At 41.9% G+C, this 27,237-nt stretch overlaps 1 protein-coding gene and 1 long non-coding RNA gene across 2 annotated transcripts in view; one reads left to right on the forward strand and one right to left on the reverse strand.

Moving 5' to 3' along the window:
* ATP13A3 (ATPase 13A3) overlaps positions 1-27,237 on the forward strand; it is a 215,695-nt gene that overhangs the window by 51,757 nt on the left and 136,701 nt on the right. Inside the window, exons 2-4 of the mRNA XM_089675655.1 lie at positions 6,415-6,510; positions 17,741-17,914; positions 25,044-25,229. Of these exons, the coding sequence (XP_089531781.1) occupies positions 6,466-6,510; positions 17,741-17,914; positions 25,044-25,229 (405 nt within the window). The 5' untranslated portion in view covers positions 6,415-6,465. The remainder of the gene's footprint in view (positions 1-6,414; positions 6,511-17,740; positions 17,915-25,043; positions 25,230-27,237) is intronic.
* LOC149463396 (uncharacterized) overlaps positions 1-27,237 on the reverse strand; it is a 352,919-nt gene that overhangs the window by 26,035 nt on the left and 299,647 nt on the right. The gene's annotated exons all lie outside the window — the stretch shown is intronic.

Genomic DNA, 27,237 nt, shown 5'->3' on the forward strand with positions numbered 1-27,237 from the left:
CATGAGCAAGTTATTTCAGGGGCACAAGGACAATACCGTTTGGACTATTTTGTGTTTATTGCTAAAATTAGATTTATTGTTTAATGTCTTGGAATACTTAGGTTGCTTTAAGTCTGTTATTAAATTGTTTTCTTTCATTGTCAAATGATAATTTCATCACAACAAAGAGCATTTTACCTTTCACTGAAGCTTCTACTTTAGTGGAATTAGTACTTTTGGTTCAGTAAAATCTTGCAAAGCTATACTTGTCTAAAGCTGATAAAGTGTTGTCCAGTTCTTGATGAACCAGCCTCAATTTGCTATGGGTAGGGGGGGGGGGGGGTTAGCCCTATTAGCATCCGACCTACTGATATCCTCCAATTGAAAAATCAAAGGAATCGGGTGGAAAATTGTTGGCCAAACAGGCTAATCAGATGTAGCTGCTTTGCGGGTATTCTTACAGTCACTGGAACAGTGTGTATGGCCAATCTTAGGCAGCTGAAAACAGAAATTACTAGTAATGTGGTGCACCATCTGTTTTCCATTAGTTTGGAATTATTTAGCAAATTTTGATATGAATTTGTTTCTGAGTAAGTTAAATCTTTTACATTATTTGCTTTTGGTATATACTTAAGCTCATACTTACTGTTGTTAATTCTTAAGCAGGCTGAATGACAAAAATCTAACAGATTCCTCCATCCATGGTATACAATGCGGATGGCCCTATCTTCTGCTACAGCTTTTGTATTCTGACAGCTGCCAGTGTCAGATGCAACTGCTGTTTGGCTGAAAAATTTCCATCCAACTCCTTTGATTTTTCAGTCTAAGGATGTCTGATTGGAAGTGACAAAGCCACCCATAGTGTATGACCAGCCTTACTGGGAATTGATGAAGCTGTCTTTTAAACGTTAAATCATCCTCAAATTGTGGCAGACTATGTTTTAGATCAGGAGACACCCTCATGTCTCTGAGCATTCTGCAAAATTTTCCGACCCTTACCTCAGGTCATTTGTCCCGGTTGGATTTTCAAGCGCAGTCGTTACTGTTAAAGCAGAATTAAACTCTATTTTTTGTCAACTGGGTTCCGAGGAGTTATTAGCCATAATGTGTTACTGTGCAAAGTATTTTAGCACAATATGTCAGACTTGCCTGTCAGATGATTCCCTGGAGTGCTGTGCTGTCAGAGCTCCTGCTGTTCATGGGCAATTTCATCTTCTACTGGTCCTCCTTCCGGGTTTGGTCTGTTCAGCTGCTTGAATGGCCAGAGAAAGGAAGAAGCACCGCTCACCGACCCAGTGCATGAATATGTGGATGAGTGTGGCCTCAGCCAGTGCTGCTCCAGCCAGGCACTGTTGAGCTTCCCATGGTTGGCTCGGTGTACATTAACACTAACAGGCATGGAGAAATATTTATGACAGAAACAATCAATAGGGTCTCTTCTATCATAAAACCCCTGCGGTTTTTACATTTTTCAGAGTTTAATTAAAATTTAAGCAAGAATAGCAAGAATAGCTGTTTCTAGCAAAGTCTGCACAGCACATCAACATAAAGGTTTATCTCATAGAATTGTCTATACACCAGAATGACCATTTGGCGATTTGACCTTGTCTGCCGGCTCATATCTGTATGCACCCTTTGAGTTCCTTGGATGTATCCTAGACAGTAAAACTGACTAAAACATTTTCCATACCTGTCAACTTTACAGTAAATCTAAAAACAGGAAACAAACATATATTGCAGCAAACTATTCTTAGATGTGGTATCTGCATTAGTTTTCCTTCTTCAAGCATTTTGTCTCTTAATTTTACTCACTGATCCTGCCAGTGACACACTTCCTGTCCTAAAGTGACACCTCTCACTTGACACCCTGGAGATGGGAGGGGAAGGATTGTTAATAATGCTTGGGATTCCAATGCAGTAGAGGCATCAGCTGAAGATGAGAAAGGAGCTCACTGGATCTGGTAGGATCAACTGGTGGTGTTTTGTTTATAATATATACACTATATTATTCTTATACAGGATTTATATAGCGCCAACAGTTTGCTCAGCGCTTTACAATATAAAGGGAGACAATACAGCAACAATACAGTTGAATACAAGAGGGTTATTGCCAAAAGTAATGGGACACCCCTCCAAATCATTGGATTCAGGTGTTCCATTCACCTCCATGGCCACAGGTGTATAAAATCAAGCACCTAAGCATGCAGACTGCTTCTACAAACATTTGTGAAGGAATGGGTCACTCTCAGGAGCTCAGTGAATTCAAGCGTGGTACCGTGATAGGTTGCCACCTGTGAAATAAGTCCATCCATGAAATTTCCTTGCTACTAAATGTTCCATGGTCAACTGTTAGTGGTATTATAACAAAGTGGAAACAACTGGGAACAACAGCAACTCAGCCACCAAGTGGTAGGCAATGTAAAATGACAGAGCGGGGTTAAGCGCATGCAGTGTGCAGAAGTCGCCAACAGTCTGCAAAGTCAATAACTTAAAATCTCCAAACTTTGTGTGGCCTTCAGATTAGCATAACAACAGTACATAGAGAGCTTCATGGAATGGGTTTCCATGGCTGAGCAGCTGCATAAAAGCTTTCCATCACCAAGTGCAATGCAAAGTGTTGGATGCAATGGTGTAAAGCATGCTGCCACTGGACAGTGGAGATGTGTTCTCTGGAGTGACGATTCACGCTTTGCTGTCTGGCAATCCAATGGACATGTCTGGCGGTTGCCAGGAGAACGGTACTTGCCTGACCGCATTTTGCCAAGTGTAAAGTTTGGTGGAGGGGGGGGATTATGGTGTGGGGTTGTTTTTTCAGGGGTTGGGCTTGGCCCCTTAGTCCCACTGAAGGGAACTCTTAAGACATCAGCATACCAAGACATGTTGGACAATTTCATGCTCCCAATTTAGTGAGAACAGTTTGGGGATGGCCCCTTCCTGTTCCAATATGACTGCGTGCCACTGAACAAGGCAAGGTCCATAAAGACATGGATGAGCGGGTTTGGGGTGGAGGAACTTGACTGGCCTGCACAGAGTTCTGCCCTCAACCCGATAGAACACCTTTTGGATTGAATTAGAGCAGAGACTGAGTCAGGCTTTCCCATTCGACATCAGTGCCTGACCTCACAAATGCGCTTCTGGATGAATGGTCAAACATTTCCATAGACACACTCCTAAACCTTGTGGACAGCCTTCCCAGAAGAGTTGAAGCTGTTATAGCTGCAAAGGGTGGGCCAACTCAATATTGATCCCTATGGACTAAGAATGGGAAGCCATTAAAATTCATGTGCGTGTAAAGGCAGACGTCCCAATACTTTTGGCAGTATAGTAAATGTAGTGCTTTTTTGATATTTCATAAAGGACATGAAATATGGCAACTCTAGTAATGGAGCTCTTTAAAATAAATTATAAACAAATATATTATTTCAATTTTTAATAAATATACCCTATATTGCCAAAAGCATTGGGACACCTGCTTTTACACACACATGAACTTTAATGGCGTCTTAGTCTGTAGTGTTTTTATAAACTATAATGTTTATGCTCTGCAAATCCTCAAATGATAATTTTTATGTTCCAGGTTTAGAAGACATTTAAAGTCAAGGCGACAAAGATCTTTTCCTAAACAATGGCAGTTTTCATTACAGCAGTGCCATAGAAATGCTACCAACTATAGTCTCCAATGACATCAATTATTAGGCCATATACAAAGCTGAACTATATTTGCCTCAATTCTAGCCATGTGATGTCTGTGAGCTGCCTCGTCATTGTTGACATCTTTCCTTCTTCTGATCTTTCTGCCAGCTTGATTGGCCTGGCCGGGACGACATAAGGGGACAACCACGCCACACTTTTTTTTTTTTTTTTGTATTTGTAACAGTGATAGGAAGTGAGGAAAATTCATCCCAGTTGGGTCACAGACAGAAATAAAACTTGAGAAATTTTCTTTGCTTCTTGTGTGGGAAATACATTGTTGCAGAAAGTGTGTTCTATTTAGTTCTGCTTGTATTTTTTCATAAGTGCTTTTTGATGTGTGCTAATTGCATTGTGGTTTATGTCATTGTTGCTGTGAAGCTCAGTGTTTGCCATAAACAGTGAGTCACCTCTGAACAGCTCTATGTATCCTGGTGAGTTGTTCTGCTTGGTACAATGTTCACGGGTGCTTTGAGGCTTGGTGTTTGTTTCTCATTTTGTTCTGTATGATGCTTTAGGAGTTTTCCAAGTTTGGGCAAGAGTAGCCTAAATGAGTAGCATGTGTTATTTTTAACAGTAACATTGTCTTTGCATTCCTTGTGAATGACTCCTGCACCACTGCTCCTTCCATTGACTCATCAGCCTCTTAACTCCATTCCTGCCACTACTGGCTTACTGTACTATAAACTGGAAACCAGATATGGTTTTCTAGCAGATCAGTATTTGATCAAATCTATTTAATGAAGAGGGACAAAGAGCAGGGTGCTAGCCCATGACAAACAGATTTAAACCCCCAATAAATTAAAACAATCATAGCTAGAATATATTTGCAAAAAAAAGGTTAAATGGGCATATTTGTCTGAACACAGTGGATTGTGTGAAGACAGCATTGCAAAATGATTCAGTTGAGCATCAATAGTTGATTACTGCAAGTTGGCTTAAGCAAGCAATCTGTCATTTCCTAAGCTCTGCTCTAGTTTTACATTGTGACTATTGCTATGTATTCATGACATTGATATGATGGCAGACATTTTTACATATGTGAATTTTTATGTGACGCTGATGATGAGGTCCGTAGATGGAATCAGGGATTTCCTGGGAGAGAGAGTGGCAGGAAGTTATCAGCGGGGGGAAGATAGCAGCACATCACTACAGAACTGTGAGCTAGATTGTAAAGAACATGTTGTAACAGCTTACTTCTTTTAAAACCAGAAAATAATTTGCAGACTGATTTCTAAGGCACACACTAGTGTGTCTGTCTGCATTTTCATGCATTTTTCATTTGTTTTCATGTGCTCCCATTGAAGTTTATATGGCCAAAAATGTGCATTGTTTAGTCAAAAAAATACCTGTACCTTTATCCAAGACACATGGAAGAGAGATGCGCAGGTGTGACCAGGCCCCATAGAAAATAATGTTAATTCTCATTTTCCTGCATTGTCACGTTGGGCAACGCGCAACACAAAATCACATAAGTATGAATAGTGATTAAACTTTTCTGTCCAGTTACACATTTCAAAAGCTTTCCTGGCAATGCTGTAATTCTTTATTAATGTGTTGGCTGGGTTTTCATGTTTTAACAGGTACACTAGAGTTCTGCAAACGCTCTCTTTGCAAACATGCTGAGTCTAATGTTCCTGAGATGATACATGAGTATAATGTGTATTTCCTTATGAAGGGCCCTTTCACTCTATAACAGAGAGCTGCGTTTTTCTGCATAAGAAAAATGCAGCTCTCTGCAAGGGCACACAGAAAACAATGCCTTCTATGTACCCCATTCACACTGGGCTCACTGGACTGGGTGGTTTGGGGCAGTTACGAAAACAATTTCCCTGTATGGCTTTCTGTGAAGCAGCTGGAATCCACTTCTGCTCTCCCTCCCACGGCTCTCAGATGCTTCATGGAGGGCTGTCCTGGGAAATCAGTAATTGTCATTAAGGACAGGAAGTAAATGCTACATTAATCATCTGCAATTACTCAAAATGGCCACAGCCAGAAATGCTAGGGCATGTATTTCTAAGTGATTTGTCAGCAAAATAAGCATGGAGACATGGATGGATGGGAGAGTTTGCTTTGAATATTAAAAATGAATTAAATAGCACTTTTGGTTTGTAGTACTCAGATACAGTGAAGTTCCGCTTTAAGGTAAAAAATGTTCTGGCTTTAGAACCACTTTCACTATTATATGGAGACAAGTAAAGCTGGCCATACATGGATCAGCATTTGGCCAGTCCTTGCTGAATCTGCTGAATTTTGATCCAAGTATCAGTACTGTGGTTGAACAGAAGACGGTCTACCTGAATGATTTCTGTTCAACCAGTCTGTTGGAAAATTTCCCTTTGGTCAGAATAAAATAACACAGCTGCATGATTTCTCCTTCCACCTTAAATGTGTGGATGGGGGAATCGGGTCACCTTTTTTTTTTTTTTTCCCCCCAACCTGCTGTTTGAATGAAAAAAAACTGACTTGCCTATGGCCAGCTTAAAAGAATTACAAATACTGCATGTACGCTGCTGTCAATGTTGGCTCAGTATCATAACAGGCCTGATGATGAGCAGATATCTCTCACTGTTCTTAGGAATCTGCCTATCTATGGTCATAAAATTTAGGCTTTTAATACATTTGTTTTGAGCAGTAAAAGAAAAATTGTATCTCTTATTTGCCATTCATTAAATATGCGAATGGGTGCTAGATTTTAAAGCTGCACATTTTAAATCTATGCTCCTTTTTGTTTTTTTCTTTCAGCTAAGTCCGGTATTGTAAAGTTAGGTGGGAAGGCTGCACAGCTCAGAGAATATGGAGAATGGAGGGAAGATCAATAAAGGCCAAGAAGATGAGATGGTAAGTGGAACTGCATTTTTGTCATTGTATTGCTTTATGTAATTTTGTCATTTATTTTAATTCATAAAGTCTAAGTTTATTTAATACTGGTGGAAGCAGCCTAGTTGCTATGACCATTCTGTGGATTCTGTCACTTGTACTAGTGAACGTTCCATTTATTGTCCACAACTTAGTGGTTGTGTATACCCTTACATATACCACGTGAAGTGACTGGCCTCACAGAGATGAAGCAAATCCTACATAAGTTTTACCTTTCTGTTTGCTGTCTTCTCTTCTCTACATCCATTCAAAGTCCAGAATGTATAAAGCTTGTCTGAGTTTTCAGAAAAGAGTGGAGGTGGAGAGCTAAAATTACGCACTGCAGAATTCTGTGAGGAGAGCTGATTGGAGGGTAAAGGCACACCCTTTTCACACAGCACACTGTAGCAGAGCTGATGCTATCAATCACAATCTGCGTGCTGGACATCCCTCTTTTTTCTCTTGGTGTCAGCAAAACTTGTCAGAAATGATTTATACTGATAGCAGAATGAAGCAGAAGACAAAAATGACATTTAGTGCTGTGGATAGAGAAAAGTACACACTAGAGAGGAATATGCTTTGTTCATATTTCATGTCTCATGTTTACAACCACTTTAACCACTAGCCTACGGGGCACTTATACCCCCTTCCTGCCCAGGCCAATTTCCAGCTTTCAGTGCTGTTGCACTTTGAATGACAATTGCGCGGTCATGCAACACTACCCATATGAAATTTTTATCATTTTTTTGTGACAAATAGAGCTTTAGTTTGGTGGTATTTAATCCTCTCTGGGTTTTTTGAAAAAAAAAGTTTTTTTGTGGCACTGATAGGCGGCACTGACGGGCACTGATAGGCGGCACTGACGGGCACTGATAGGCGGCACTGACGGGCACTGATAGGCGGCACTGATAGGCGGCACTGGCTGGCACTGATAGACGGCACTGGCTGGCACGGATAGGCGGCACTGGCTGGCACTGATAGGCGGCACTGATAGGCGACACTGAAAGGCAGCTCAGATGGGCACTGATATGTGGCATTGAGGTGCACTGGTAGGCACTGATATGTGGCATTGATGAGGCACTGATGTGGCACTGATGAACACTGACAGCTGGCATTGATGGGCACTGACAGGTGGCACTGCTGGGGCTACACTGATCATCAGGGCGCACTGATCATCAGTGCCCTGATGACCAGTGTACATGTCCCCTCCGAGGAATGCCGATTACCGGCTCTCCTCTCGAGCTGTCAGCGTGACCGCTCGTGAGGAGAGAAATGCCTATAACCGGCATTTCCCTGTTTACATGTGATCAGCTGTGATTGGACACAGCTGAACACGTGACCGAGCCGACATCTTTTGCTCTTTCCGTAGATCGGTGATCCGCTGTGTCCAAGGGACACAGTGCACCGCCGATCGCCGCACTGTGCGCTCCCGGAGCCGTGCATACGCGGTTAGAATATGACATCCTCCCAGAACAAGAGAACTGCCTTGCGCCCGTCATTGTACTATATGGCGGGCGGGAGGCGGTTAAATGGGACAATAGAGTGAAAAAGCTTGTGAGAAGTATGGGCAACTCTGAACACTGCTAGCTATATTGGTGTTTCTGGCTTCTGTGCTTCCTGAGACATGGACTTGAAATAAGCATATAGCAAGTAAAGAGAGATGCTGTGAACTGCATACTTTTTTGGGTTAGTGACTCAAAGTATTGAAGGCAGAGGATCAACCTCCGTTTGAAATATAGCATTTTAAGAACATCAATAATAGGAGCCTACTAATTTACCTTATGATGGACTTGCTTTGAAAGAAACTGCTGATTTTCATGTGCTTGCTTTTGGTCAATGACTTGCCAAGTAGTGAAGGAAGGGTAAGGATAATGGCTCCAAAGCTTGTACCTTAAAGTAAACTAGTACTTTGCAGTCAGGGCAAAACAACATGTTTGCTTTATTGTCAAGCCTCTCTCTCACCTTTCCTTTATCACTACTTTTAGATGTGTAAAGTACATGTGACTTGCTTCTCCTTCCCATGTAACAATGCTTTCCCCAGAAGGGAGAAATCTTCAAATAGGACACCAGTTACAGGGACAACTGTCTACGAGGAGAATTTCCCTCACTTTTGGAGATATTACAATTTTTTTTCCCTATTGTGGTGCTGGGACAGATAGTGAATGGAAATTTCCCCAATGGTACAATGACAGGGAAAAAAAACCCAAAAAAGCCATTCGGACTATACATACACATTAAGGCTACCTTCGTAAAGGCATGTATTTACGCCGAAGGATATGAGGAGGAAGTTTGTGATTCAGAATTCTGGTCTCCATCCAACACTGAGGAATGTGTTTTGATTGGTCTTGCCCGTTCAAAAACATAATTATTAAATTTATTTTTTTACAAGTATTTATACTTCTTTTTTTAAATAGTGTTTATTTTGCATTTATTAAACACAAACAATAACAAAAAAAGAAAAAGACAAAAAATAACAGGAACTCAAAACAAAAATCAAAGAATAAGGATACCGAAAAGGGGATTAAAAAAACAAAAACAAACAAACAACAAATTATTGTAGGTAAGAACCCCATACATATAACAAAAGAGAATCACAAAACAACATAATAACATAACAGGTAAGCAGTCCGATACATACAACAGCAGACAAACGCATACAAAAGTCACAAACAAGCACAAACACCCGCACCATCAACTCCCTTACAAATCAGAGGAAATCATTAGAATGTAAAATCCAACCACTCAAACCATAGAACCCTGTGACATAGGTTGTGACAAGAGAGCATCCAGAAAGAGTCCGCTATATCAGGGGTGGGCAACCTTTTTTTTCAACTGAGCCAAATCTCGCCAAAACCACGATTGAAATTTATTTTGAGAGCCACATTTTTAAAACTGAAAATATATAGGATGGTACACTGTTTTTAGTTTCAATAAGTTTTTATAGTAATTCATCCCCCTTATAGTAATTCATCCCCCATAGTAATTCATCCCCCCATATAGTAATTCATCCCCCATATAGTAATTCATCCCCCATATAGTAATTCATCCTCCATATAGTAATTCATCCCTCACATAGTAATTCATCCCCCACATAGTAATTCATCCCCCACATAGTAATTCATCCCCCACATAGTAATTCATCCCCCATATAGTAATTCATCCCCCATAGTAATTCATCCCCCATAGTAATTCATCTCCCATATAGTAATTCATCCCCCCTATAGTAATTCATCTCCCATATAGTAATTCATCCCCCCTATAGTAATTCATCCCCCCTATAGTAATTCATCCCCCATATAGTAATTCATCCCCCATATAGTAAGTCCCCCATATAGTAATTCATCCCCCATATAGTAAGTCCCCCCTGTGTCAATTCACTTACCTTTGCTCCGCGCGTTCCTCTCGCCGTGTTTCCCGCGCCGTTCTGGTCTTCAGGGCGGACTGTGAGAGGAGAGGAGTTCGTCACGCTGCCCCGCCTACATCCTGGCTGCCCCGCCTACATCCTGACAGCTGCCGTCCGAGGGGAGGTGAGGTGAGGGGGTGGCCGCCCGGCACACGCCCGTCCGAGAGGAGGGAGGGGAGGGGAGGTGAGGGGGCGGCCGCCCGGCACACGCCCGTCCGAGAGGAGGGAGGGGAGGTGAGGTGAGGGGGCGGCCGCCCGGCACACGCCCGCCCGAGAGGAGGGAGGGGAGCGGGCGCCCGGCACACAGAAGAGCCGCATTTAAGATTGTACAGAGCCGCATGTGGCTCGCGAGCCGCGGCTTGCCGACCACTGCGCTATATCTAGCCAAGTCTGCCAGATTTTCGTAAATTTTTTGGGACAGACCCCTCCTTTTATAGATCAGCTTATATTGAGGCAGCATCAGATTAACTATGCGATAAAATCGGTGCATAGAGGGAAGAGTATCACCCTTCCAATTCAACAAAACAAGTTTTCTAGCGTAAAACAGAAGCAAAAATATAAATGTCCTAGAATGAGTGTGAGGAGCAAAATCGTTCAATATACCCAATAGGCCAACTTCTGGAGTACGTGGCACTGGCAAATGCAAAGTTTCGTCAAAAAAACCAAAGCGGTCCTGCCAATATGAAGCAAGGCCCGGATAGGCCCAAAACATGTGCAACAGACCAGCACCCTCAAGGCCACAACGGGGACACGAGGACACCGATCCAAAGCCTGTACGGGCTAGCCGGGCCTGGGTGTAGTGAAGATGATGTATGAATTTTTATTGAATAAACCTGTCAGCGGTACTAATAAGATCTTGAAAACAGACCTCCACCTCCTCTCAACTCTCCCCAGGCAGCCCGGGAGGAATCGCCTCCCACTTACGAAGAGCAATTTGAAAGGGGTTAGTCCCGGCCGCCTGGAGGCGAGCGTAAAGAGTAGTAACCAGCTTCATCACATCAAGGTCCAGCATCAGCCCCTCAAGGGGCAAAGTGGAAAGTTCAAGCGCTAAAGTACCAAACTGAACCCATAAAGCATGCCGTATATAATATTTGTAGAAAAATGTAGTATTCACCCCATAACGAGTTTTTAAATTCTCAAAGTACAGAAAACCCCCATCAAGAAAAATGTGGGAAAGATGAGTGACCCCAAGACGACTCCACCACCCTGAATCAGGGTGGTTTAGAAGCTCAGGGACATTCGGATTGTACCACAAAGGAATTTGAGGGGATGCACCGGGAGATGGAGATATCGTGCTTCCCTCCCACCAAGCCAGCCAACTAGTGTCTATCGGAGAGTGATGAGAGCAACGGGAAGTAACCGACCTATAAAGAGTATCCCGAAGAGAAGCAAGAGAGCCAAACTGGGCAGAGAGAAGAGCAGTGGAGGAAGTGGGAGAGGAACCACGGAACCAATTGTACACGTAAGCCAGCTGGGAGGCAATAAAATAGTTACAGAGGTTAGGACAAGCCAGAGCCCCATCTGCCTTAGATGCCTGAAGCGAGGCCCTGGCCACCTCAAAGAAAAGAGTACAAAACCGAATCCAGTTTGTTAAATCGCTTTCTAGGGAGAAAAACTGGCGAGGCCCTAAATACATACTGTACATAAATTTGGGTAAGTATACCATTTTGAAAATATTAATCCTACCAATCAAATTGAGAGGCAGCGTAGACTAAGTATGAAGCCTAATCTCCTTCATATGCGTAACAAGGGGCGCAACATTTAGCGACTGAAAAGTGGAAAGGTCAGAGTGAATTTGGATACCTAAATAACGAAATTGATGTGAAATTTGCAATTTTGTGTTAGTCAGAAAGTCATACGGAACTATGGGGCCAATAGAAAATGGCAAAGATTTGTCCCAACCAACCTGAAGACCCGAAGCCTCTCCAAATTCTTCCACAGCACACATCAGACTAGAGAATGATTCAGCGGAGCCATCCAAATATACCAGAGCATCATCAGCAAATTGAGTGAAATTTTCCCCTCCAGCAAACCAACACGAATCGCCACCGCCTGATGAACCACCAAAGCCAAGGGCTCAATGGCCAGAGCAAACTGGGGGGGCGAGAGGGGACACCCCTGTCTCGTGCCCTTACGGGGATGAAACGATAAATGCTTTGATAATATGCTAAGGTTTTAATGAGTATGTTTGTATAACTTGTTTATCTGAAAAATTAATAAATATTTAAATGGAAAAAATAAATACATTTGAAACCGAACCCCATCTGGGACATGGTTTCCCATAAAAAAGGCCAATGATCTGTATCAAAGGCCATCCAAGGATAACACCAACCCACTCCGTCCCTCAACAGCAGCTCTATGTATATGTAAATAAAGACGACGTATATTATCAAATGTGCTCTTTCCAGGCATAAATCCAGACTGATCTGGGTGTACTAACGTCAAGATCACTCTCTGCAAACGGGTGGCAAGAAGTTTAGCCAAAATTTTAACATCACTATTAAGCAATGAAATTGGATGATACAACCCACACTGTAACAAGTCCTTATCAGGCATGGGTATTAGGACTATGAGGGCTTCATTCATAGAATCTGGAAGTGATCTATCCTCAAGCTGAATTAAAAAGGTTATGTAAACGCATAGCCAGATCCTCCCTGTATGTGCTATACCATTCAGAAGGCAACCCATCTAGCCCCGGTGTCTTATTGGAAGGCAGGGAACAAACCACTGCCAATATTTCTTCCACTGTTAAGGGTGCATCAAGGAGGGAACGGTCTAATTCCTCAAGGTGGGAAACTCAAGAGAAGCAAAAACTACAAAGGAGTCCTCAGTTGGAGCTCCAACAATGAATATAACGTTTCGTAAAAATGAGCAAAAGTCTGATTAATAACAATTGGGTCAGAGGAAACTGTGCCATCAGACAATCAAATTTCGGGTATAGAGCTATCAGCAACCTCTGTGTGGGAGAGATACGTCAACAACTTACCATTCTTCCCATTATGCTCAAGCAACTGAGCCGATAAATAACGTTGTTGTTTACGAGTTCAACTAGACGGAGCTGTAGGGCACGATGAGCGTTGAGTAAAGCCCCCTGAGAATCTGACAAGGGAAAAGAGGTATACTGAGAACGTGCAGAGGACAAGAGGGCCTCAAGCTGCCGTTCGGTAGCCCTAGTGACCTTACGGTAACAAACAATATTGGAAATATAGGACACCCGAATTATAGCCTTAAAGGCGTCCCATTGACAACCCGGGGAAGAAGAGTGTTCATTATTAGCCCAAGAATTAAGCATTTTAGTACGAATGGGTCTCTGAAATTCTGGCATAGAGATCCAGAGTGGGCTGAGCCTCCAGGAGCGAAATGCAGGTTTATGGCCCAATTGCAGTTCTAACCGTAGCGAGAGTGATCTGAAACATTCTGAGGAACATACAAAATAGAGAGCACCCAAGGTAGCACCACAGGTGAAGCCAAAGCATAATCCAACCTGGAAAGGGCACAATACGATTTGGATTGACAAGAATACACCCTGGCTGTAGAGAATTTCAAACGCCAAATTTCAATATAGTGAAAAGAGTCGCACCACTGCCCAAACAACTTAGAATCAAAGCAGAGGGGCCTCAAGCCGTCCAACGTAGGATCCAGGACCGAATTGAAGTCCCCCAATATAACAGTAGCAAAACAAGGCAGTGAAGACAATCATACACTCAAATCCGTAAACATCTCAGCCATGACAAGAAGGGAAAAGTAAACTGCTACCAGGATCAATGGGACACCATGTATTGAACATAAAAGGACATATTGACCTTTGGGGTCAATGATCACCTGATCACAGGAAAAAGGGAGGCCCTTACAAATCAACACAGACACTCCACGTGCATAATTTGAACAGGTAGAGTGGTATCCATGTAGTACCCAATGTTTCTTAAGGGAAAGAATATTGGAGCCCATGAGATGAGTCTCTTGGAGGCATAGGACAATGGGACTTAAGGAGCTCAAAAACAAAGGCTCTTTTTCATTTATTCAGTCCGCGTACATTCCAGGACAAGAACATAACAGAAGACATTGGTCAAAATTGAAATATGGTAACTAGGTGGAAGGGTAACGGGCCCAGGACCAGCCGCACACCCTGTCATGACTTCGATACCACTAGGGGGAGATGGTGCACAATCACACAAATCAAACATAAAAACCAGCCACACCACGGGCAACCCAACAAAAAATATTTTTTTACAGGAAAACAAACAAGCAATAACCAAAGCCCCTGCCCAACTCCAAAAAAAAGGAGCGGGATTAATCCCAAAGCCGAAGACAGTCACGGGAAACATAACCTGAGGTCCCATGGTGGTAATAAAGGACCAAAAATGATCAAACAAGAAAACAGAACCAGTCAAGCTGGAATGTTAAGCAAAAGAAAAAACATACATCAGCAGCCAACCAACAGGCTAAAATAACCTGCTTACAGGGAAATAATTGTGACCACCCTGCCAAGAGGACAAGAAGGTAGTAAAACCGCTTTCTTGTATACACTGCAACACGACCATCAAGGTACCGGAGGGAAAGAAGTAGATCTAAGGGGACGCGGCAGGGCCTCAAACCATGGGATGACCATATCAGGGGTCTGAAAAAAGTGTACTTTTATCTTGATGTACCACCCATAGAGTAGCAGGAAAGAGCATAGAGTAGGACAGTCCATGTTCCCGTAGTTTCTGCTTGACATGCTGGTATTTGTCTTGAGGTTGCACCCCGTCGTAGAATAACCTGGGAAGAGAGAGACCACAGCATTGTTGATGCGAAGGCTCCCTTTCAGGCGAGCGGCACGTAGAATCAAATCCCTGTAGATTAGAAGGCGAATCACCATGGTGCGAGGGGGGCTACCCTCAGGGAGAGGCCTACTTGGGACTCTATGGGCTCTCTCAATTACAAAGCAGGTAGATTAGCAGGCACAACCAAATTCCTCTTTCTGCTAACTCTCCACAAAGGCCACCGGATCAGACCCCTCCACTTTCTCGAGCATGCCCACCAACCACAAGTTATTCCTGCGGTGGCAATTTTCAAAGTCATCCACCTTCTTCTCCAGAGATTTAACTTTACCCCCATACAAATTAACTTTAGGCAGGAGAGGGTTCAGCACGTCCTCCAAATCACTAATGTGTTTTTCTGTAGCAGACACCCGTTCTCTGACTTTATGCATGTCCTGACACATAAGAGTAAAATCAAGTTTGAGCTCTTCTACCTTCCCCATCAGATCAGAGTGATTTACCTTGATAGTAGCCAGAACATCCGATAGGGTGGGCTCCGCGGCCTCCTCTGCACCATCGTCACTGGGGGAAGTCTGAGAGAGCAGCAGCAGTGGATCCAGAGCAACAGGCGAGGAGGGTGGAGAGGCCTCCAGCGCTTCCCAGAACAACTCCGGAGTGGGGGCCGGGAATGAGCGCAGAGCGGAGGCCATCTTGGCAAGCGCGGGCCCAAGGCTCATCCTGGCCGGAGGCTGCTTACGGTGCCTTTCCATCCACCAAACTGTCAGTCAGGGAGGTGAGGATGTGCCTCAACAAGCTAGGGGTAAAAAAGAGCTATATTACCCTCGTGGGTGATCAGGATGGAGCAGCATTGTTGGAGGATAGCCCGGAGCTACTGTAGGGAATGTCTGCTCACATGGCACGTCAGGCCACACCCCAGTATTTCTACTTCTACTGATTATTTTGTTCAGACTGTACATAAATATTGCATTGTATTAAAGAACTTTAAGCGGTCTTTCAGAACTTAGATACAAAAGACCCTATAACCGTGTGTGAAATAAGGGTATATCTTTGTTGGTATATGGTTCCCCTAAAGCAGCCTCTCTCAGCTGGTGTGCTGTGAAGCATCCTCCGTTTCTCCTCACCTTCCTCCATGGCCAATGTTAAGGAGATGTGGGAGGGCAGCAGCTGCCTGTGGCTATCTCCTCTACCTGGAGTTCATGTTGTTCTTTGGGGTTCTTGGATGTCTCCTCCCCTGTGCAGAGTATCCTGGGTTAGGGCTCCTGGGAGCACTTAGATTCTTGCAGGTCAGCTGGAGTTGGTTGGTAAAACTGGAGTATCTTTCCTTCTTGCACAGGTAGTCATGCATTAAGTGGCTGCTGGGGAGAGGCTCCTCCAACAGGCTCTCTGAACAGGAATTCCGAACATCTGCTCACTAGCTGCCCTGCCGCTACATACTGCTCACTGACTGCCCTGCCAGTTCATACTGTTCACTGACTGCCTTGCAACTACATACTGCTCACTGATTGCCTTGACACTACATTCTCTACATCACAAACTCCATTTTAGACTGGTGTGCACTGAGATTTCGCATAATTTTAAAGGCTGCTTTGACTGAAAAAAGATTAGGAAACACTGTCCTAAGGTGCCACAATAATAATTTGAGTATGTGCTAGTGTGTTTACACATCGTAATTGAAATCAAATAATGGATTCTGGCAATGTGTTTTAAGTGTTTGTTCACCTTTTCAGAAAAATAAAAAGGTGAACTTGCACCGTACACTCCAACCCCTGGAACCAGTTAAATGTAATCAGAGCGTAATCTACATTGTACTGCTCAAAATGAGCACAGAGACAGGGCAGCTTTTCACTCATGAGATCCTCCATCTTCCATGAGAAGGATCTCCTGAGTGAAAAGCTGCCCCTGTCTCTGCGCTCATTTTGAGCTCTGATTACATTTAACTGGTGGTGTTTGTGGATAGTGTGGTTAGTGACATCTTCTTCAGAATTTGGGACTCTTTCCTGTATGATGGTTCAAAGGTGATTTTCCGCTTTGCCCTTGGGCTATTTAAATACAAAGAGGAAGAAATTTTAAAAATCCAAGATTCTACATCTATATTTAAGTATCTTAGATACTTTAGCCGGACCATTCTTGATGCGAGATCTCTCCAATGATGTCGCTGTGATGTGAAGAGCCAGCATGGCTGTATTCAAACAGCAGAAGGTGGAAGACCTGTACGTCATATCAGATGAACTGGGAAGCCCCCCCCCCCCAGGTGGATCCTGTTACTCCGCACTTTACCAGTGTGAGTGGAGCACCTGCTGGATGGATGAGCATCCCTGGAGCCTTGAGAGTGATGGTATGCTGATTACCTGTCTTGCGGTGGTTTGCCAGATGATCCCCTGATTTTCACCTTCCCAGATTCAGATGACCAGGAGTGGTCTGATGTACTCAAATGCGCATTATATTGCGCTGTCCGGTTAGTGCAATATACACTCATTCCTAGCCACTGTAGTCATGGAATTCACTTAATGATTTATTTTGGACTTGCAACCTATTTATTATATATATATATATATATATATATATATATATATATATATATATATATATATCACCTTTGCACTTTAAACGTCATTATTAAGACGTTTTTTCACGTTAATGACCTTAGCGCTCTACAGTGCATGTATTTATGCTACTCTTACCATACATTTATTCAGGTTGATATTTATACGATATTAAGCGCTGCATTTTTTTCACTGGTTTATGAGAAGGTTTAGAGGTTTTGACTTTATGCTAGCTGCTCGCTATATATTATACCTAGCGCTCGTATACCCATTTCTGTTTAGCTATCGCTACTAAGCAACTGAACCTGGAAATGTTATTTAGAATTTTGGAAATAAAACATTTTAATTATACTCTTCTGTGTAAACTTTGTTACATTTTTTTAAATTTCTTAGCTAAATTTTCTTTGAAAATGAAAATGTGGGGAGGGGTGGTTGCTTTGTCTTTCAGTGGCCACTTGTTTTGTTGAGGCACAGTTCCCTAACAGATTTTTTTTCTCTTCTCGCAGGAGATCTGTGGTTACAATCTGTGCCGGTGGAAGTTGGTTCTGGTAGCAGTAGGGGTACTGTGTACTGGTGGCTTTCTGCTGCTCCTTCTCTACTGGCTGCCTAAATGGCGTGTGAAGGCGACGTGCACTAGAAGGACATTGAAAGATTGTGATGTTGTGCTACTGAGAACCACTGTAAGTATGTGGGGGGCTGGAACTGGATTGAACAGACTTGGATGTACATGTAAACATCACTTTTTCCTTTCAGCACTTTACATGATCAGTTCTCAGAAATGTGTTCTTGATTGTAGGATTTATTTTTTCAACCTACAAAGAAAATATTTCATGATTGCTTAGTGGCTTAAATTCTTTGCATGAATCTATTAAACAAATTGGTACAATGCCACCGTAATTTATTTTTGGTATTTTGTTTTTTTCCATTTAAGGCGATAAACCCTCTCACTTCACACCTGCTTAGTTCTGCTTAGTGCTCGTAGGAGAATTAATTTCTTTTGTGCTATATTTTTGCTTACATTGAATCATATTTTTACTATCTACAGCTACTGATAATTTCAGAACGGGCATTGGAAATCTTCGAAGTCTCTCCAAGTGGCCAAAGAGCACATATTTTCCCAGTTCATTAGGTACACTAGTGTTTTCTGCAATGGTCCAGCAATCCTCTGTGTTCCAGTCAGCACAGGAATCACTGTTTAGGCCAGGCCAGTGTACCTGGGGATTCCTCGCAGAGTTACCAGGGCCAGAGCCGTGGCAGCTTCTTCTTACCCTGTCTCCGAAAACTCACTGCTATGATTGACTAGCAGGCTACTTCTGTCAAAACTTTTTCCTAATGCCTGGACCATTTCTGCCTTCTCTCTTTATGTGTCGATCTCAAGAGTATGTGCAGCACTTTTGAGAGTGGAGCCCATGCATATGCCTGAAAACACACTCACCAACCTCTTTTAGCTGCAGTTTTCTCTCATCATAAACTGCCGACACAGAACAGATAATGGCAGAGAGCCCTTTGCCCCCTCAGTTCAAGAGGAACCTCCAGACTACTAACCCCCCTCCCCAGTGAACTCACTATGAAGTACAATGTTCAGTGGCAGTTTGTGACTTCTGCTACAGGTACCTTGCACATGTACCTGCAGAACAGGCTCGACTAACTGTCATTTTCCTGGGCCCAGGGCACAGCACAGATACCATCCTGCATGATAAAATGGGACTAGACATGCAGACCATTGTTTTACTTTTCTGTAAAAAGAGTTGCATGACAGTAAACCAGTTTTTTTCACAAGCACCTCAGACAGACCGCCTCCTTTCAGGGACACAGGCCTTACACTGCAGACTCACTACTTGTGCATTTAGCACTTCACCTGCAGTGACTGTGTTCACATGCCATATCGTTGTTATTCCTTCTGGTACTTCCTTGGAGAGTTTCGGTAGTCTTTTTTTTTTTTTTTTTTTTTTTTAACCATTTAGCAACTTCTTTAGTGCTAAATGTAAGGGCAATCGTTCTGCAGGTGGCATAATGAGAACCTATTTGTATTATGTGCAAAGTTGAGTTTGGTGCAGAGAAGGAATGTGCCATTTGTGTTTATCTTAAATTCCACCTGTGCCAATGACAATTTCTGACAACCACTATCAATTTGTGGCCTATTCCTTTTGCCTTGCACTTTGGGAGTTTTCACAGAAGTGCTCACACCATTTTTTTTCCATCTTACAGGTATTTTTGTATTCTGATACCTGGCCGATTTGCTGCTGCGAGAACAGACCTCTCTAACTTTAATTCCAATGTGTAAACCAAGTTGCAGACTTTGTATAGATCTTGAGTTTCGAGAGGTCACCTCTAATTGCGTCACATTGCTTGATGTACTTGGGAATACTCCTGGATACCGTTTTAATCTTTCTGCCCCAGGAAAAGTTGACAGAACTGCAATTTCAGGTTTGGCAACTTCAATCATGATATTGATCTATTTTGTATAGCTGCATTCAAGAATTGAGATTTATGGTATCCACCTTTTGAAGAGGTCCCATTTGCTCCAATTTCATGCCAAAGCTTTGTAGAGGAACAGTTTTCATGCCGTGAGCAAAGCCAGTCTTTCTGAACCATTTGAACCAGTTACATCCTCAGACCAAGAAGTCTGTCATTGTGGCTTCTGTCCCCAGTTTTGATGAAGGACATGCTTTACTTCTCTTACATTGGAAGATTATCATGATGGATGGCAAACAACTTCTGGACCCTCTGTTCAGGGTAGTTGATCTTAGGAAGAATCAAAGTTTCCAGTCACCATCGTAGAATTATGAGCAGTTCCTCTGTTCACTGAACCCTCCTTTGACTGGTCATCTAGTCCAGGTTAAGCTGGATAGTTTTACAGCCAATCATTAGGGGGTAACAGGAGTGTTTTGTTAGTGATTTTATCCTGTTCCAGAGAGGGTTTCATGTGTTAGCAATTTCTGTGGTACATCTTTCTGGGTGGAAAGTTGTCAGGCAGACTTTCTGAACAACTTATATTTAAACACAGAGGAATGGTCTTTCAGTTCAGAGGTGTTTCAGGACATACATCAATCAGTCATAGCTTTATGACCACCCACCTAATGTTGTGTAGGTCCCATTTTTGCCACCAAAAAGCCCTCTTTGTCGCCAAAACAGCCCTGACTTGTCTCGGCATAGACGTCACTAGACCTCTGAAGGTATGATGGTATCTGGTATCAAGGTATGCTGTGGTATCTGGCACAAAGTAGTCAGTAGCAGATCCTTTAAGTCCTGCAAGTTGTGAAGGGGGGTCCACCATGCATCAGTCTTATTCTTCCAGCACATCCCACAGATGCTCAGTTGATTGAGATCTGGAGAATTTGGAGGCCAGGTCAACACCTCAAACTCATTGTGTTCCATAAACCATTTTTTAACAGTTTTCACAGTGTGGCAGGGCACATTATCCTGCTGTAAGAGGCCACTATTATCAGGGAATACTGGTTCCATGAAGGTGTTGGTCAGCATCAATGTTTAGGCAGGTGCTATGTGTCAAGTAGCATCCACATAGATGGCAGGACCCAAGTTTTCTCAACAGAACATTGCTCAAAACATCACACAACCTCCGCAGGATTGCCTTTGCATACTGCATCCTGGTACCATCCCTTCCCCTGGTAAGCGATTCGCATGCACCCAGCCAACCACATGATGTAAAAGAAAACTTGATTCACCAGACCACCTTCTTCCGTTGCTCCATGGACCAGTTCTGATGCTTATATGCCCATTGTAGGCACTTTTGGCTGTGCACTCAGGTCAGCTTGGGCACCCTGACCAGTATGTGGATACAAAGCCTTATATACAACTTACTGTGATGTATGTTTTGTTCTGCTTTCATTGCATCGACTTCGGGAAAAACCTGTTTACTTGCTGCCTAATATATCTCACCCAATTTCAGATGCCATTGTGACAGGATAACCAGTGTTATTCACTTAACCTGTCTGGTCGTAAAGTTATGGCTGATGTATTTCTGCATTGGGGGATGTCAGATGTAGATTTACAGTATTCACATCTCATTTTAACTAGGAGCTTAACAGGTATTTTTCCATGATGCGGGACTTTTTTGTTATTTGAAGGATCAACGCAGAGAGCATTTTAGTAATTTTCATAGCTTCACACTGGCCTCAGTGTGGTGTGCCGACCTTGTTTGCTTGTTAGCCAACAGCTCCATCGACCAGATCTGTTGTCTCAAGGATTGATGTTCATTCCCATCTGTTGGATATAAGTCGTATTGCCAATGTTACAAAGACCTGCATTTAAACCTATCTAGAAGGATTGTATACTCAAGGAGGTGGGCCTTTGTAGGTTTCTCATTGTCAAGCTGTGCTCCTCCGTGTACTCCGAGAAATCAATCCCTGTATTTTGGTTTTTGTTGGTCGCTCTGGGTTATTGAAATATTGGGTATCTGCTTTATACTAAATTCCTAAATGAAGTTTAAAGATGTTGTACACTTTCAAATGTTTTTGTGGTTTTAACTATTATTATTTGTATAGCTTTATTCCTGGTGGTGTTTTTTTTACCTTACCTTTTTAATAATGGGCTCACTTTCTGGCTGAAGATTGTAGTGGCTGATCGATTCCCCTATGTCTGTTTTATTCATTCACCTAGCTTGTATCAGTTCAGCAAAGGGGCAAGGCAATTTCCTGTTCCAGGTCCAAAATGCATGCTCTACACACTGCTTGTATCTCATCACAAATGCGCAAATGCTAATGTAATAATAAGACCAACATCATTCAGCTATACCAGTGAGCTCTCTGTGAGTTAAATTCACTAAAGGATATTGCATGCAATATTTGGGTCATGTGAAACATATCCAAATATTGCATGTGATATGTAAAATCTCAGTTCACTATAGGTGTATGCTGTATTTTCCTAAAAAAATACTTGGTTAACACTGCATAATCCATCTAAAAGGCAATTCACAAAAAAAGTAAACAAGCACATTTGGTAAATAAGTTGCAGTCTAGCAACCTGCTATTTAATGTATGTATTCAGTTACTAACTGGTTGTTAATGAACTGGCGCCTGCTGGCATCCTTAACCAGTAAATAGCTGTTGTTTTAAGGAGCCAGCACCCACTGTGTGCTTAACTACTAGTGACTCATCTGCTGATGTACATTCATTAACATTCAGGATGAACACCAACCTGCAGGGGGGAAAAGACTACTCCACTTCTCCCCAAGGCTTAAGAAAACAAAGGGGCTGAGTCATCCGGCAACATCTTTGAGTATATCTGGACATGTCCTTACTCATTCACAGTGCGGGGGCAGTTATGGGGGCTTTCAGATTCCAATATGTTATCCCCGCACCCTCAAAATCACCGGGCCAGGGATGTGGGGAGGAGACCCTTATCCTTCTTAACAAGGTGATTTTCCAGACCCAAAGGGCCTGGTGCGGATTGTGGAGGAATGCTCACGCCATTTTTTTTTTTTTTTTTTAAATGGCAAGGAATCCACTGTTGACAGCAATGATGAGTTATGGTTAGTATGACCCTGTATATATACATGGTTAGTATGACCCTATATTGTACATTCACATCAGTCCCTAACCCTCAAGGGGCGTACAATCTAAGGTCCCTAACTTACATTCATATATATACATATTAGGGCCAATTTAGACAGGAGACAGTTAACTTACCAGCATATCTTTGGAGTGTGGGAGGAAACTGGAGTACCCGGAGGAAACCCACGCAGACACAGGGAGAACAGACAGGTGGTGCCGTGGCTGGGATTTGAACCAACGACCCTAGTACTGCCAGGCGGAAGTGCTAACCATTTAGCCACTGCGCAACTGCACTTGCAGTGCACAAACTATTTGCATTTAGTAAATAAACCCCTATGCTTTTTTCCTTGCAGGGAGAACATGTTTTTTGTTAAAGTATACTACCACTTTTTAAATGATCATTATCTGATCAAATAATTGAAGTAAACTTTGACTCACTGCTACCCCCTATAGGTGATGAGCAATAAAGGCAGTCCTCTTTACAGAAATTGTGTGGTTTTAAAAAATAGAAAAATGTAGGGTGTAAGTAAAGGCAAAATGTTTATTTTTAGTTTTGGATAGAGTGGAGAGGGATTAGAATGGTTGGCAGTTTTTATTGCTGTCTGTGCCACCATTAGGAAGATTCACCCTCTCTATTTGTCCTTTTTAATCACTTCCCGCCTGGCCTATGGTAAAATGTCGGCCAGGCGAGCCTCTCGTCCCTCCGGGAGGGCGTCATATGACATCCTTCCCGGATCGCGCTTTGCATGTGCTCGCAGGGCCGCACTTTGGCGAGATCTATCACCAGCTGTGTACCTCGGACACGGTTGATGACAGATCTGTGTACCGGCCCCATTGCCAGTAACATGTGACCTGCTATGACCAATCACAGCAGGCCACGTGACAGTTGTATACAATGGATGGCTTCCTTTCAGGCCATCCATTTGTATACAAGTGTGTCTAGCTGTGATGTGAATGGTCACAGTGATCACATGCACAGGCTGGACCAATCACAGCCCATGTGTTGTGTGATTAGCCATGGCCAATCACAGCTAATCACAACAAAAAACCTGAATGAATCGATTTCATTCAGTTAAATGCTAGCTTATACCAAATAAATTCTTTGCAATCATATTGTGTAAAAAAAAAAAAATACCACTTCCCCAAAGTAGTACGTTACTATGGTAACATTATACTACTTTGGTCATAGTGTAATATGAAAAACAAAATTAAAAGAAAGAGAAAAAAATGTAACAAAAAATATAAAAAAAATTATCAACTGTTTTTTTTTGCACTGTCACCTGTCTGTCCCTGATCACCGCCACACCAGTTATATAATGATGCTGTACTGCACTGGTGACAGTATGTTAAAAAAAAAAAAATTTTGTTAAAATATTTTTTTTAATCATTTTCTGAAAAATTATGACAAAATTACAACGTCAAAATACTCGCCATGCCTCTTATGAAATATGTCAAACTGTCTACTTTGCATTTGGGGGATATATGTACTGTTCTAACATTTTTGGGCCTCAAGAAATTAGATTGGCTGTCAGTACTTCAGGATTGATCAATATTCAGATCTATACCATAGTTTGTGAACTCTATAACTCTCCTACAGACTAAATAATAAATACTGATTTGGGTTATTTTCACCAAAGACATGTAGCAGAATACATCTTGGCCTAAATTTATGAAGAACAAATATCTATTTGCAAACTTTTATAAGAGAAACAAAGAAAAACGTGCCCCCCCCCCCCCAATTTTCAGTCTTTTTGTTAATTTAGCAAAAAAATAAAAACCCCAGTGGTGATTAAATACCACCAAAAGAAAGCTCAAGTTGTGTGAACAATATGATAAAATTTTAGTTTGGATACAGTGTTGCATAACTTCGCAATTGTCATTCAAAATGTGAGAGCGCTGAAACCTGAAAATTGGCCTGGGCAGGAAGGGGGTAAAAGTGCCCGGTATTGAAGTGGTTAACAATATCACTAAAAGTGAAAATAAGAGAAGATTCCAAATTTTGGGTTGTCACTAGAAAAGAAATAGATGGGAAATCTAGTTAGGTCCATTAGGTCTGGTGACCTGGGGGTCTCCAAAGGAATTCCCTTAATTTGCAAAGATTTTCCCCCACTTCTTGTTTGAATATGAAACAGGAAGTAAAGGGAAGTCTCCACAATGGGACACATATGGTGAAAAAAAATCTGATGGGTTAAAAACCTTCCCTTACTTTATCCAAAATAGAGAAAAAAAATGCCTACTTTAACAGATTGGAATACATAGTTTTTAAATCTGCTCTAATTTTTCTTTTTTATTGCAGGATGAATTCAAGCAATGGTTTTGTGCAAAAGTACGAATACGTTTTTGTCCTGGAACTGACCCTTTCCAGAGTCCAGAATCCATGACAAACAAAGTGACCAATGGACATGCTAGCCACCTTCCTGAGAGTCCCTCTGAACACATTGAAGATCATCCAATGAACAATGCAGCAGTCCCATTACATGAGGTATGGGGCATTTTCACAGTAGTGGGAAGGCTAACCCACCCAGGCTTATGATCATTATTTGATAACTTCTGGTGTTCAAATGAGAGCAATTTTTATGATACCTGTGCTGTTCAAAAGTACTTATACAAAGGGTGTGGGAAGAAACTAAAAATTTTTATGGAATTTAGCAATCTAAGGTGTGTTGAAATGGCACTGAATCATTTGCATACCAAAATCCTTGCACTTAATATTAAAAAATATACTAAATTTAATTTTTTTAGTATGGTTAGGGTTGACAGGAGTGTTACAATTTTTCAGGTGTACCTTATTGTACCCTCATTAGAAAATCTAGTTAGCAGTTTTTTTATATCAGGTTACATTATATAATATGAGAATATCTGGCCTGACCAATGAGATCTATTGCCCAGTATCTTTCGACCTATACCTATTTTTGATTACGCAAGGCTTATTCGAATGCTATGTGGATAGCCTGATTTATCGTTATTGCCTTTTTATAACTATAGTTGTACGTGGTTCAGCGAGTGCTAACAGGCAACAGCAGCTGATAGACTAAAAAGGGAAACCATAAAACCTTCAAAATGATATAAACATAGTGCAGCGCTAGGAATTATGTATATAGGCACACCTTTGATATTGTATATGAAATGGTACAGAAATGCCTCAAATTACCAATAATCTAGACAACACAGTGTATAGATATAGTTCTCAACAAAGATGCAGTAGTGGAGTTATATCAAACACCTTCACTAATTATATGATACACAGTGCTAATAGTCCAAAACATCTGACGGTGATGAAACCACGATTAAACTGAAAAAGGAGACTTAATAGAATCCCAGCGACAGCTGTGATCCGGTGTCGTGCAGGAATAATAAGTAAATTGCACACTCACCAGAGGCGCAATATAACTGCGCATTTGTGTCATATACACCAGAGGTCCCTTCAATTGTGGATGGAATATAGCCTGGAATAGATGACTCCGCGATGGATAGTAACACTTCTGGGGGTCCCCTTAATAGGCCTGGCTAAAGATGGGATCTGCTGATTACAGCTCTCCTCTGGGCCCTGGGATGGTCACCTGGTGGTTCTGGGGGATTAAATGCTCGATATGGAGCAGAAAAAAGTACCCATAGTGTAGTATTTAGGTCAAATTTAGAATTATTCCTGCATGACACCGGATCACAGCTGTCGCTGGGATTCTATTAAGTCGCCTTTTTCAGTTTAATCGTGGTTTCATCACCGTCAGATGTTTTGGACTATTAGCACTGTGTATCATATAATTAGTGAAGGTGTTTGATATAACTCCACTACTGCATCTTTGTTGAGAACTATATCTATACACTGTGTTATCTATATTATTGGTAATTTGAGGCATTTCTGTACCATTTCATGTACAATATCACAGGTGTGCCTATATACATCATTCCTAGCGCTGCACTATCTATATTTATAGCCTTTTTATAACTGATTTCGGTTATTCTCTGGAAAAAAATGTTTTTTTTTTCTTTTAAAGATATCTATTACAGCGCTGAGCAAACCCTTTGGCGCTATATAAATACTGTATAATAATAATCTATTAAAGAGCTCTATTGGCCAGGCTTTCTACAGATGCCCATTGTCAAATCAGTAGGTTCATACATCAATCATCTAATACAATCAGATATTTAAAAAAAAAAACAAGATCCTACACACCAGGACAGTGTATGTTACATTTTTAAAAGCATGTGGACTACTGAGAAGAAAATCCTATGTCTTGTTCCATTCCAGATTTACCCCCCTTCCTGACCAGGCCTCTTTTTGCTACTCGGCGCTGCAATAATTCAACTGATAATTGCGCGCTCATGCAATGCTGCACCCAAACAAAATTTACGTCCTTTTTTCACACAAATAGAGCTTTCTTTCTGTGGTATTTGATCACCTGTGCGATTTTTTTTCACGCTATAAACAAAAAAACCCCCAAAATTTGGAAGAAAAACAATATTTTTTTTTACTTTCAGCTATAAAAAAT

This window comes from Staurois parvus, unplaced genomic scaffold (genome assembly GCF_062004578.1).
Source record: "Staurois parvus isolate SC_StPar_1 unplaced genomic scaffold, SC_StPar_1.0 ptg000155l, whole genome shotgun sequence".
NCBI classification, from domain to species: Eukaryota; Metazoa; Chordata; class Amphibia; order Anura; family Ranidae; genus Staurois; species Staurois parvus.